The 12,068-nt window shown below is 41.0% G+C and overlaps 1 protein-coding gene across 2 annotated transcripts; it reads left to right on the top strand.

The window, feature by feature from the left end:
* The first annotated feature begins 10 nt into the window (after positions 1-10).
* On the top strand, positions 11-11,824 carry LOC121385232 (serine hydrolase RBBP9-like). 2 transcript variants are annotated; one of them, XM_041515814.1, is made up of 2 exons: positions 11-190; positions 11,186-11,824. In XM_041515814.1, the coding sequence occupies exon 2, from the start codon at positions 11,191-11,193 to the stop codon at positions 11,740-11,742; it is 552 nt and encodes a 183-aa protein (XP_041371748.1). In that variant the 5' UTR covers positions 11-190; positions 11,186-11,190; the 3' UTR covers positions 11,743-11,824. The 2 variants fall into 2 exon arrangements, with proteins under 2 accessions (XP_041371748.1, XP_041371749.1); XM_041515815.1 differs by lacking the exon at positions 11-190 and adding an exon at positions 777-889.
* Positions 11,825-12,068: the final 244 nt, after the last annotated feature.

Here is a 12,068-nt window from a genome sequence, read left to right as displayed (position 1 = left end):
CATTCATTTATTTTGGGCTGCCTTTACACACAATTTACTATAAAATCCAGTAAATCTATACATGTTTCGCATGAGTGAGTTTCCCTGGACTTCATAGAAATGGATTGTTTGTCGGTTGCTCATGATTAGAAAACCTTCATAATTCAAGCTATAACTTGTAGGCCTATGTCTTGAACTACGTTTGTATGCCGTAAGTATTGCAACAGGACAGCATTATGAGCATACATGGGGCGTGGTTATTTGAACACGTGGTTTTGAAGTTTTTGATGCAGTTCAAATAGTTGATATTGATTGTTCAATTTTATGTGTTATTGTGTGAACTTTTCTGATACTTTTTTCTGTTATGTTTTAATTTTGTTGAAAATAAAAATAGGTTTAATATATTTATTTAAAAATATTTTTAAAAGTGCCTGAACTCAGTAGGCCTAATAAGCAGCGTTCTCTGGTCGTCCATCATAAATCCCTCGTCTTTTTTCTTTTTTCTTTTTTTTTTTTTTTTTTTTTCTTTGGGGGGGGGGGGGCATTTAAACGTAGGAAACACTTTTTTTGTATGTATGTGTGTATATATATATATATATATATATATATATATATATATATAAAATAGCTGTTAAATACATAAAGTAAAACGTAACTAATTATCATAATACAGGGCCGTAGCTAGAATGTTTTTTTGTGGACGGGAAAGAGGGGAGGGTGCAGATGAATTATTGGAACGAACGGGCATGTCCAAGGCCAAGGCGCATGACACTACGGGGGGGGGGGGGGGGGGGGGGTCCGGGGCGCATGCTCCGGGCCTCTGAACATTTTGAAATTTAGAGGCTCTGAAATACCATTTTGCAGCCATTGCAGGGAGGTTACATCCTTCAAACGTCAATATCAATAACCAGTAAGTTTTTATTATTTTTACCAGATTTAAAATATAATAATAATATAAAAAATTAGTGGAGGGGGGGGGGGGGACTGCCCACTTTCCACCACCCAACGCTAGCTACGGCCCTGTAAATATGATGTGAGGAAAAAAACCCATGGTCGGTTGGTGTCAGAATAAAAAATCGATGTCGGCTGAACTTTGAAGTATGCCTATATGGCATGGGCGTCGATCGGTGGGAGACGGGGGATGCGTCCCCCTCACTTTCAACGCCGGGGGATAATCTATATAAATGTCCCCCCCCCCCCCACCTTTTCGTTTAGCAAAAGCAACAACACCAACAACAACACCAATTTTTTTTTTTAAACGTTTAACCACTAATGTACACACACACACACACACACACTAACACGTCCACCCCACTTTTAAAGCCGGATTGACTTCCATGCTATATGGAGAGATGCAACGTCAAAGGAAACAAAAAGAAAACATTAAACCTACGTTACCAAGAAGTGAAGGGGTGTGTGTGTGGGTCGGTGGTGGTGGTGTGTGTGTGTGTGTGTGGGGGGGGGGGGGGGGGTTGGCAGGACGTAGCTCAGTGGTACAGCGCTCACCTGATGCGCGGTCGATCTAGGATCAATTCCCGGGGCTATTTCTCGTTCCAGTCAGTGCTCCATAACTGGTGTAACAATGGCCGTGGTATTCTGTCTGGGATAGTGCATATAAAAGATCCCTTGCTGCTAATCGAAAAGAGTAGCCCATGAAGTGGCGACAGCGGGTTTCCTCTCAATATCTGTGTGGTTCTTAACCATATGTCTGACGCCATATAACCGTAAATAAAATGTGTTGAGTGCATCGTTAAATAAAACATTTCCTTCCAAGAAAGGGGTAGCATCTATGCGTGAGAGAGAGAGAGAGAGAGAGAGAGAGAGAGAGAGAGAGAGACAGACAGACAGACAGACAGACAGACAGAGAGAGAGAGAGAGAGAGAGAGAGAGAGAGAGACAATGAGAGACGGGGAGGGAGATGGAGATGTGTTTCCAATGAAAAAGAAATCTAAAAACCACAGGTTCATTTTAAATTCGTGTTCGTTAGATACCATTTAGTTTACGACTCGTTTAAAACGTTTCGAGTTCGCTTTCGCTAGTTAGATACGCTTTGAAACAACTCGTAAGATACATGTAAAAGTTTTGTTTTGTTTAACGACACCATTAGAGCACACTGATTGTCAAATCGGCTATTGGATGTCAAATATTTGGTCATTCTAACACGTAGTCATTAGAAGAAACATTATATTTTTCCTAATGCAACGAGGGATATTTTATATGCATTTCCCCACATTCATTTCATTTCAACTTATTTTCGTGCTTATATCCAATTACGGTTCAAGCACGCTGTCCTGGGCACACACATCAGCTATCTGAGCTGTCTGTCCAGGACAGTGGGTTAGTTGTTAGTTGGTTAGTGGTTAGTGAGAGAGAAGAGAGTGTAGTAACCGTACACCTACCCACTGAGCCCTTAAGAACTCGCTCTGGGTTGGAGCCGGTACGGGGCTACGAACCCTGTACCTACCAGCCTGTAGTCCGATGGCTTAACCACTGCGCCGCCGAGGCCACTATTTCCCCACAGACAGGAAAGTACATACCACGACCTTTGACTAACTGTACCTTTTATGACACCCAATAGCCGATGTGTATTTTTGTGCTGGGGTGTCGATAAACATTCATTCATTCATTCGAGAAGTTGTGGTGCACTGGTTGGAACGAGAAATAAATCGTAGGATAAATGAGGCGTTTAACAATTACGTAGCTATATAGTACAGGATACCAGTTACGAAATGTTTTAGGAGATGGAGGTGTTTGTCACGAGTTAGTAACGTAAAGTTTAAACAAAAATGTCAGATTTTTTATTTATGAAGAAAAATGCGGAGTTATAGGTATGCTTTTTTATATCTAGATTCATTACCAAATCAATCGAGTCTAAAAATAGAAACAAAAAATCCTATATTATTGATTAAATTGCGTCATATTGCAGTGTTTCTGTCAGAAAGAACATTTTGGGTATGGCGCTATGGAATTGAATGCAACCACAGTCAGGATAATTCGGAATGTTTTCAAATTATTTTTAAATCACTGGCAGGATTCTGCAAGTAAGGTTTTGATTGGTGGACATGAGCTCCAACTGGCTGGTGTTAGATCCACATGTAATAGTGGAGCTAATTTTAATTAGATTGAAAAAAACCTTCACTTCAAAACAAGCGGAAAATGTTGAGCCATGCTTGCAAGTACAACTTTCACGTTGTCGCTTTGTTCCACTACATACACGGTGTGTAAAATCGATAAATTCTGACACTCAAGGTGACAAGAGAATATTTGTACTTCATTTTCAGTGTTAACTGATTTCTAAAAAACCCAACCCCAAAACCCTAATTAACATGTTTGAAAATCGGAAGTTTCTTTTCTTTGGTCCAATAATCGTAACCGATACGTTAAACTGGCATTATCATTTCATCAAATGTAAGCAGATGTAATGCAATATAATGATCTAAAGAAGAAACCCGGCCCCCTTAGCTACTTTATACGCTATTTTAAAGGCATACTGTCACATACCACTGACCTGTTTTATGGCCTAACAAATTATTACTTATATATATATATATGATTTGTCCCTAAATGTACTTTATTCAACCATCTATGTAACCATCATACAACACTTATTAATGATATTTTGTAAAAATAATTGAATTATGGCAATGGTCCATAATTCAAAAAACTAATATTGCTGAGAGGGTTGACATGGATTTTACTCCATCATGATGTAGTTAAAGTGATGCAATAGTTAGATTTGGTCTGTAAAAATTAATGTAATTTTTATTTATTATTCATTAAAAGAGAAATAAGGTCCTTAAATCTGTGACAGTATGCCTTTAAATGCACCATTCAACAGACATTGTAACCTAAAAAGTTAAAGTTTTGTTTTCTTTAACGGCGTCACTAGAGACATTGATACATTAATTATCGGCTATTGGATGTCAAACATTTGGTAATTCTGTCATATTCTCTTAGAGAGGAAACCCGCTACATTTTTTAATTTGCAGTTAGGGATCTTTTATATGCACTTTCCCACAGACAGGAAAGTACATACCACGGCACTTAATCAGTTGTGGTGTACTGGTTGGAACGAGAAAAAACAACAACAGTTGAATGGATCCACCGAGGTGGTTCGATCCTGCGACGCAAGCACCTCAGGCAAGCGCTCAACCGACTGAGCTAAATCCCACCCCCACAGGTCAGGTTAGGTCAGTGTTTAATGTGCACATTCAGAGCAAGCTGTTGTAGCGCACGCCAGTTCCTCCGCCCATGACAGAAAAGGGTTGGGGTGGGTGGGAGAGGGGACCGCCTGCGCTGGCAAGTGCAAGGGATTACCAGCAGCCCGACCAGGGTCGGTAACAGGCGGAGGTGTGTTTTAGTCCTATGGAATTTTAACGTCCCGTAAGGGGCGGGACGTAGCCCAGTGGTAAAAACGCTCGCTTAATGTGCGGTCGGTGTGGGATCGATCCCCGTCGGTGGCCAGAAAGAAATGTTTTATTTAACGACGCACTCATCACATTTTATTTACGGTTATATGGCGTCAAACATATGGTGGACTACACAGATGATAGAGGAAATCTGCTGTCGCCACTTCATGGGCTACTCTTTTCGATTAGCAGCAAGGGATCTTTTATATGCACCATCCCACAGACAGGGTAGTACATATTACGGCCTTTGATATACCAGTCGTGGTGCACTGGCTGGAACGAGAAATAGTCCAATGGGCCCACCGACGGGGATCGATCCCACACCGACCGCGCATCGAGCGAACGCTGTACCACTGGGCTACGTCCCGCCCCACGTTCCAGCCAGTGCTCCACAATTGGTGTAACAAAGGCCATGGTATGCACTATCCTGTCTGTGGGATGGTGCATATAAAAGATCCCTTGCTAATCGAAAAGAGTAGCCCATGCAGTGGCGACAGCGGGTTTCCTTTCTTTATATCCGTGTGGTCCTTAACCATATGTCTGATGCCATATAACCGTAAATAAAAATGTGCGTCGTTAAATAAAACATTTCCTTCCTTCCTTTAAAGTCCCGTAGGATTAAAGCCAAAGGGAAAAAGTGCGCAGTTTGAATTAAGGAAATTGAGCGCATTTTTTTGTGACCGGTCTGCTGAAAGTCAGAAGGAGAGCTACATGTGATTTTGAACTTAGTATGCCAAGAGTAGCTCGTCCGCCCCCACACTATATCCTGTGCATTTATAGGCCAACGTACACAGCTAAATTCCACACTAGAATGAACACTCTTTTACACTCCTGTAGATGCGATAAATCGCGAGGAGATATCGCAAATAGCACGCATTACCAACGCATCACTCAGTGTGACCCTAGCCTTGGGTGTGGCCTAAGCAGGATCTGGGTGTGGCCTAAGCAGGATCTGGGTGTGGTCTAAGCCGGATCTGGTTGTGGGGTTGTTGCTGCTGTTTGTGTGTGTGTGTGTGCGCGCGCGCGAGAGAGAGAGAGAGAGAGAGAGAAGGATGGGGAGGGTCGTTATCTCCCCCCCCTTTTTAAAAATTAGTTTTGGTATTTTTTATTATTTATTTTGGGGGGGGGGGAGGGGGGAGGTTCTTGTTTCTTGGATTGCTTTCAGTTTTGTTTACCGATTTTGCCTGATACCTATTAGATACCGTAAGCATAAAAGAAGAAAAATCCCAGTAGATGTGACATTTCTTAACATACACTAGAAATGTTGCAGTGTTCGTTTTTAATTGTTCCTCCAGTTCTAATGATGGAATTGATACATGTATAAATCTGTTGGGGATGGTATTTGTTTTCTTGTAGATATATATATATATATAAATATATATATATATATATATATATATATATATATATATATATATATATATATATATATATATATATAAAGAAAAAGATACAAAAACGAAAAAACAAGGTACAGTGAGCGATTTGTACAGTATACTAGTAGTGCAGTAAGTCACTACAAGGTGATTGGTGCTTATAATTCAAATCCTTCTTACGTTCAGATATTTATAACCGATTGTACAATCGAAAGTTAAAAGGTTTGTGCAAACCGATTATAAACAATGATCGTTTGTTTGTTTGTTTGTTTAGTTTAACGACACCACTGGAGCACATTAATTAATTAATCATCGGCTAGTGGATGTCAAACATTTGTTCATTCTGACTCTTAGTCATCAGAGGAAACCTGCTACATTTTTTCGAATGCAGCAAGGGATCTTTTATATGCACTTTCCCACATACCACGGCCTTTGTCCAGTTTTGGTGCACTGGTTGAAATTTAAAAAAAATTCCAGTCGGCTGAATGGATCCACCGAGATGGTTCGATCCTGCGACGCAAGCACCCCAAGCGTGCACTCAACCGACTGAGCTAAATCCCGCCCAAAACAATGGTCTATGATGAAATCCCAACCGATTTCCAACACCAACATACACTGGACACATACATTATCTCACCTGTATAGAGTTAACTTCCACCCCTAACATACGTTGGAGAACAAACACTTTTGAGATTTGTGATTGATTGCTCCATGGTGATGATACGGTCGACATAGTCATACTATCCAATAAAATAAGCACGACCAAAACTGATTGCTCTGTAACACAAGTGCTGTGAATAGACAGGAAAGCACATACCACGGCATTTGACCAGTTGTAGAGCACTGGTTGGAACGAGAAAAATCCACCGATCTGGTTCGATCATGCGACGCAAGTACCTCAGCCAAGCACTCAGCTGACTGAGCTAAATCCCGCCCCAAAATTAATTTATATATATATATATATATATATATATATATATATATATATATATATATATATCAATCAATTTACGCGCGATTGTGTTGTGCGAGGCTATATAGCTATATACCTTTCCCCGTAAGGTATTGATTTCGAATAAGCTTAGCGCGGTATTCGAGAGAAACGCAGACGCATAAAGTTTGTTGAATATGAACTATAGAATGTTGCGCCCTTTACACAGAGAATACTATAACATTTTACTTCGATACCCAACGGCATTTTTTGTGTTAAACATTCATTCAATGCAATCATTATAGAGAATACTACATGAGTGGCCGTTAGATACCTTTGTTACCGTGATGGTAAATAGTCATATCACCACGGGATTAGGATACCATAACATTGGAACATGTCGCATGTATGTTATGTCATTATTAATTTATTACATAGACGTTAACTGATTAACGGGGGCGGAACGTACTCCATTTGGTGATGCACTCGCCTGGTGCGCGGTCGGTCTAGGATCGATCCTCGGCGGTGAGCCCGTTGGGCTATTTATAATTCCAGCCAGTGCACCAGGACTGGTATATCAAAGGTCATGGCATGTGCTATCCTGTCTCTGGGATTGTGCATATATCTTTTATATTATAAAAGATCCATTGCTACTGTCACGGGGATCCTATAATACCCGTAACTGAATGAAACACGATTGTCCAAATATCTCTCCTAACTGTATATCTATTAGATCTCTCTGTAACGGGCAGTTATTACCCGCATGTGGCTCGTCTAGGTATGATTAGAGATAAGATCTTATATAAAGTATATTTATTATAGCACGTTTAGTTCACTAAAACACACAATACACTTTGGAATCTGTATTAACCTACGCTGACAAATGTACTGCCGCAGTAGTTAATTAACAACAACAAATAATAACAACCCAGAACTGATCACTTAATTAGTTAATCTCTAGGTGTCTAGTTTACACAATATGCTAATCACTTCACCGTGACACAACACCCACACGTGTGATGGTTGAGAAACGCTTCCAGGAGAACTTAATTAATAAAGGAATTACCACTCTATTCCTAACTGGTTAATTTTTAATTAACCCTTACTACTCATTCAGTAACCTTGTAACACAGAATTAATACTGGTACCTATCACAATAAAGACAATAACCTACAGTTTACCTAGGTCCTCTAGGATGACTGGCTAAGCTTTATATATTTATTTAGACAGCGAGCCTACAGTTTACTGCGTCAGATGACCGGCAGCACCGTCTAAGTAATATTGGTATAATACAGTATTAAAATATTTAAAGTCACATCAATCACATCAAGGTTATACACAGAGCAGAAATAAAATCATTTACCAGTCCGGACGGACAGCGATCCCCTGGAGCCTTCCTTATGTTTCTCTCTGATATCTCTAAAATCCTAGATATTTATTCAAAACTCTCAGAGACAGCGAATATCGCCTGGGGGTACAAGGCGGTACCTCACGTATCATCTGATATTTCCACCTCTCCCAGAGTCGGTATCTTTCCTTAGATGACCAGACATTCTGTCGCCAGTCGCCAAAATCACGGTTGTAAAAACCGCACTCGCGGAGGTATTACGTAACTACTGGCCACATGGCCTCCACAGCTGGACTAAGTGCATATTGGAATGCACGGTTGCGCGAAGGTATTATGTAACAAGTTGCCCATCTGGGCTAAGTGCATTTGGAACTGCACACGGTCCTCTAAAACAATTAATATCGCCACAGGCGAAAAGAAATTAAGAGCATGTACCGTCACAGCTACTAATGGAAAAATGTAGGTTTCCTCTCTGACTATATGTCGACATTACCAAATAATTGGCATTCAATGATTAGTAAATCAATGTGATCTAGTGGTGTTGTTAAACAAAACAAACTTCAACTGATTAACTGCGCATCACTAAAAGTACGGTAATAACCTAGTTACTCAGTTAAAAAAAGTGTCTTAACTCAATTTTGATCTAAACCAACAATTGCCAAAAGCAAAATTAGCATTTTTACCCATCCCCCTTTGTAATGTTAAGCCCATGCCCCTCTAAAATTACGTAACGCTCTTTAATACCTCCTTCGCGCTTTCTCTACTGGCGTTGCCAGAGGGAAGAGCATGGAGTCACACACACACACACACACACACACACACACACACACACACAAACACGCACGCAATCACCCCCCCCCCCTCCCTTTACGCGAATCATAGACAGTGAGGGTGTCCCCCCACACCACCACCAATGTTGGTTCTCCAATGACCCACCCCCCCAACTAAATCCTAACTACGCCTATGGCTTCCCCTGTGAATTATACAGGTTTCTGCCAGAGGGTAAAACGGGTATGGCACCATACCCAAACTATTTGCAGATGGGGACATTTTGACAAACTCAATGACTCTTATCATTACTGTATGATTTTTTTCAACCCTAACCCTAAACCTAACCCATTTTCTTTCTGGGGGAGCCCCCCCCCCCCCCCCCTCCATACCCCATGTTGACTGTGGTTGCATTCAATTCCATAGCGCCATACCCAAAACACTGCAATATGACGCAATTTAATCAATAATATAGGTTTTTTTGTTTCAATTTTTAGACTCGTTTGATTTGGTAATGAATCTAGATATAAAAAAGCATACCTATAACTCCGCATTTTTCTTCATAAATAAAAAATCTGACATTTTTGTTTAAACTTTACGTTACTAACTCGTGACAAACACCTCCATCTCCTAAAACATTTCGTAACCGGTATCCTGTACTATATAGCTACGTAATTGTTAAACGCCTCATTTATCCTACGATTTATTTCTCGTTCCAACCAATGCCCCACAACTACTCGAATGAATGAATGAATGTTTATCGACACCCCAGCACAAAAATACACATCGGCTATTGGGTGTCATAAAAGGTAGTTAGTCAAAGGTCGTGGTATGTACTTTCCTGTCTGTGGGGAAATAGTGGCCTCGGCGGCGCAGTGGTTAAGCCATCGGACTACAGGCTGGTAGGTACAGGGTTCGTAGCCCCGTACCGGCTCCAACCCAGAGCGAGTTCTTAAGGGCTCAGTGGGTAGGTGTACGGTCACTACACACTCTTCTCTCTCACTAACCACAAACCAACTAACAACTAACCCACTGTCCTGGACAGACAGCTCAGATAGCTGATGTGTATGCCCAGGACAGCGTGCTTGAACCGTAATTGGATATAAGCACGAAAATAAGTTGAAATGAAATAAACATTCAAATTATTTTTAAATCACTGGCAGGATTCTGCAAGTAAGGTTTTGATTGGTGGACATGAGCTCCAACTGGCTGGTGTTAGATCCACATGTAATAGTGGAGCTAATTTTAATTAGATTAGCAGCCCGGTACCGGCTCCAACCCAGAGTGAGTTCTTAAGGGCTCAGTGGGTAGGTGTAAGGCCACTACACCCTCTTCTCTCTCACTAACCACTAACCAACTAACAACTAAGCCACTGTCCTGGACAGACAGCCCAGATAGCTGAGGTGTGTGCCCAGGACAGCGTGCTTGAACCTTAATTGGATATAAGCACGAAAATAAGTTGAAATGAAAGAAAACCTTAGCGCTAATATGACCGTAACTGTGTAACTAGCGTATGCACTTAAGGTGATCTTAGTACTACGATTGCTTCGTGGAATGGGGCCCAGCCCTGGAGTAGTGTAGAGAGACCTGTAAAGCGTCGACTCAACCCGCCGTCGAACCTCAATGAACTTCGACAAGCATTGATAGAGCAATGGAACAATATTCCACAGGCAGAAATCAACAGTGTATGCGGTGGCGGCCATGCAACGCGGTCCTCAAATTGCGAGGTGGTCATACCTTAATGTGTGGCTTTTAGTTGTGATCCCTACCATATTTTATGAAAATCTTCTGTCTGCTGCCGTAACATTTGGGCTATATTTCTTTTCAAACAAATGCAGCATTTCAATATAAATATAAACATATATGGTTTCTTTTTAACCTTGCATAATATCTGCTGTCAGTGTTTCTGCCAGAAAGAAATTTTTGGTAATCGCGCGCTATGGAATGGAATGCAACCACAGTCAGCCAGAAAGAAAATGGGTTAAGTTTAGGGTTAGGGTTAAGAAAATCATACAGTAATGATAAGAGTAATTAATTTTGTCAAGACATTAACTTAAAAGTTTTTTGGGGGTATGACGCCATGCCCGTTTTACCCTCTGACAGAAACCCTGACTGTCAAACCTACCGGAAGTATTTCTTTGTTTTTCATTGGATGGCGTGGCACTGCCATCACCTAGGAACAGCCAATCGTATGCCTGGAAATTGTTATCACACGTATATGTGTTATTAGTATGTGTTATCAAAACAACGAATGATGTTCTCACCAACGGGTGTGTAAGAAATTAACATGTTGTGCATTGATATTTAATCCATTTGTAGTACTTTTGTTTTAATTCACAAGGTCATGGTCGTCTAAAACAAAATTCCATTTCAGGTAAAATGACCTCTGCATGCAAAGTTGCCATAGTTCCGGCAAACGGTTGCTATGATGTTTATAATTGCTTTTGGTACGGCTGGCTACACAAACAGTTGACTCAAAGCCACGTTCACTGCGTTCTACGTTCCATGCCGGAACCAGACATTGCCAGAGAATCGATTTGGATTCCTTTCATGCGCAATGACCTCGAGTGCGACGAGCAGACGATAATCGTCGGTCACGTTTTAGGAGCGGAAGCGGCCATGCGATTCGCCGAGAAGTACAAGGTCAAGGGCATTGTGCTGGTGTCAGCGTGCGTCACGGACTTGGGCATCGCAAGAGAGCGCGAGAGCGGTTACTTCGACAGACCCTGGAAGTGGGTGAAAATAAAATCGAACACCGATTTTGTGATGCAGTTTGGCTCCAAGAACGACCCCATCATTCCCTGGAAGGAACAGGAACGTATTGCCGACGCCCTGAACGTTGACCTGCATATCTTTAAGCGAGGTCATTTTATGACCTCCACATTTCCAGAACTTCTGGAATTAATTATTTCAAAGGTAAAAATCAGTTGATTCGTAGAATAACGGGTAATCAAATGTAAATCTACAATTTTAACAGATAAAAAAAAAAAAGAAGAGACACCAAAGATATGAATAAATTGCTGTTTGTTGTTTGTTCATCAAATTTCGTCGTGTCCTGTTCTAATACTGCATCATTCAGTGGCGTGGAAAAATATTCCAAGTATGATTTACTTGCGCTAATTTTCCTAATTCCATCGGACATGGGACCATGGCAAAATATCCTGGATAAATCCCCGCCTATATCTCCTGAACGGTCGGTTTCAGACCTTTAAATGTATTAGAAGTAGATAGAAATATGATATCAAAGAATCAAATAT

Source organism: Gigantopelta aegis, chromosome 11 (assembly GCF_016097555.1).
Source record: "Gigantopelta aegis isolate Gae_Host chromosome 11, Gae_host_genome, whole genome shotgun sequence".
In the NCBI taxonomy this organism is placed as follows: domain Eukaryota; kingdom Metazoa; phylum Mollusca; class Gastropoda; order Neomphalida; family Peltospiridae; genus Gigantopelta; species Gigantopelta aegis.
Note: the sequence above shows the minus strand (reverse complement) of the source record. Positions and strands in the feature narration are given on the sequence as shown.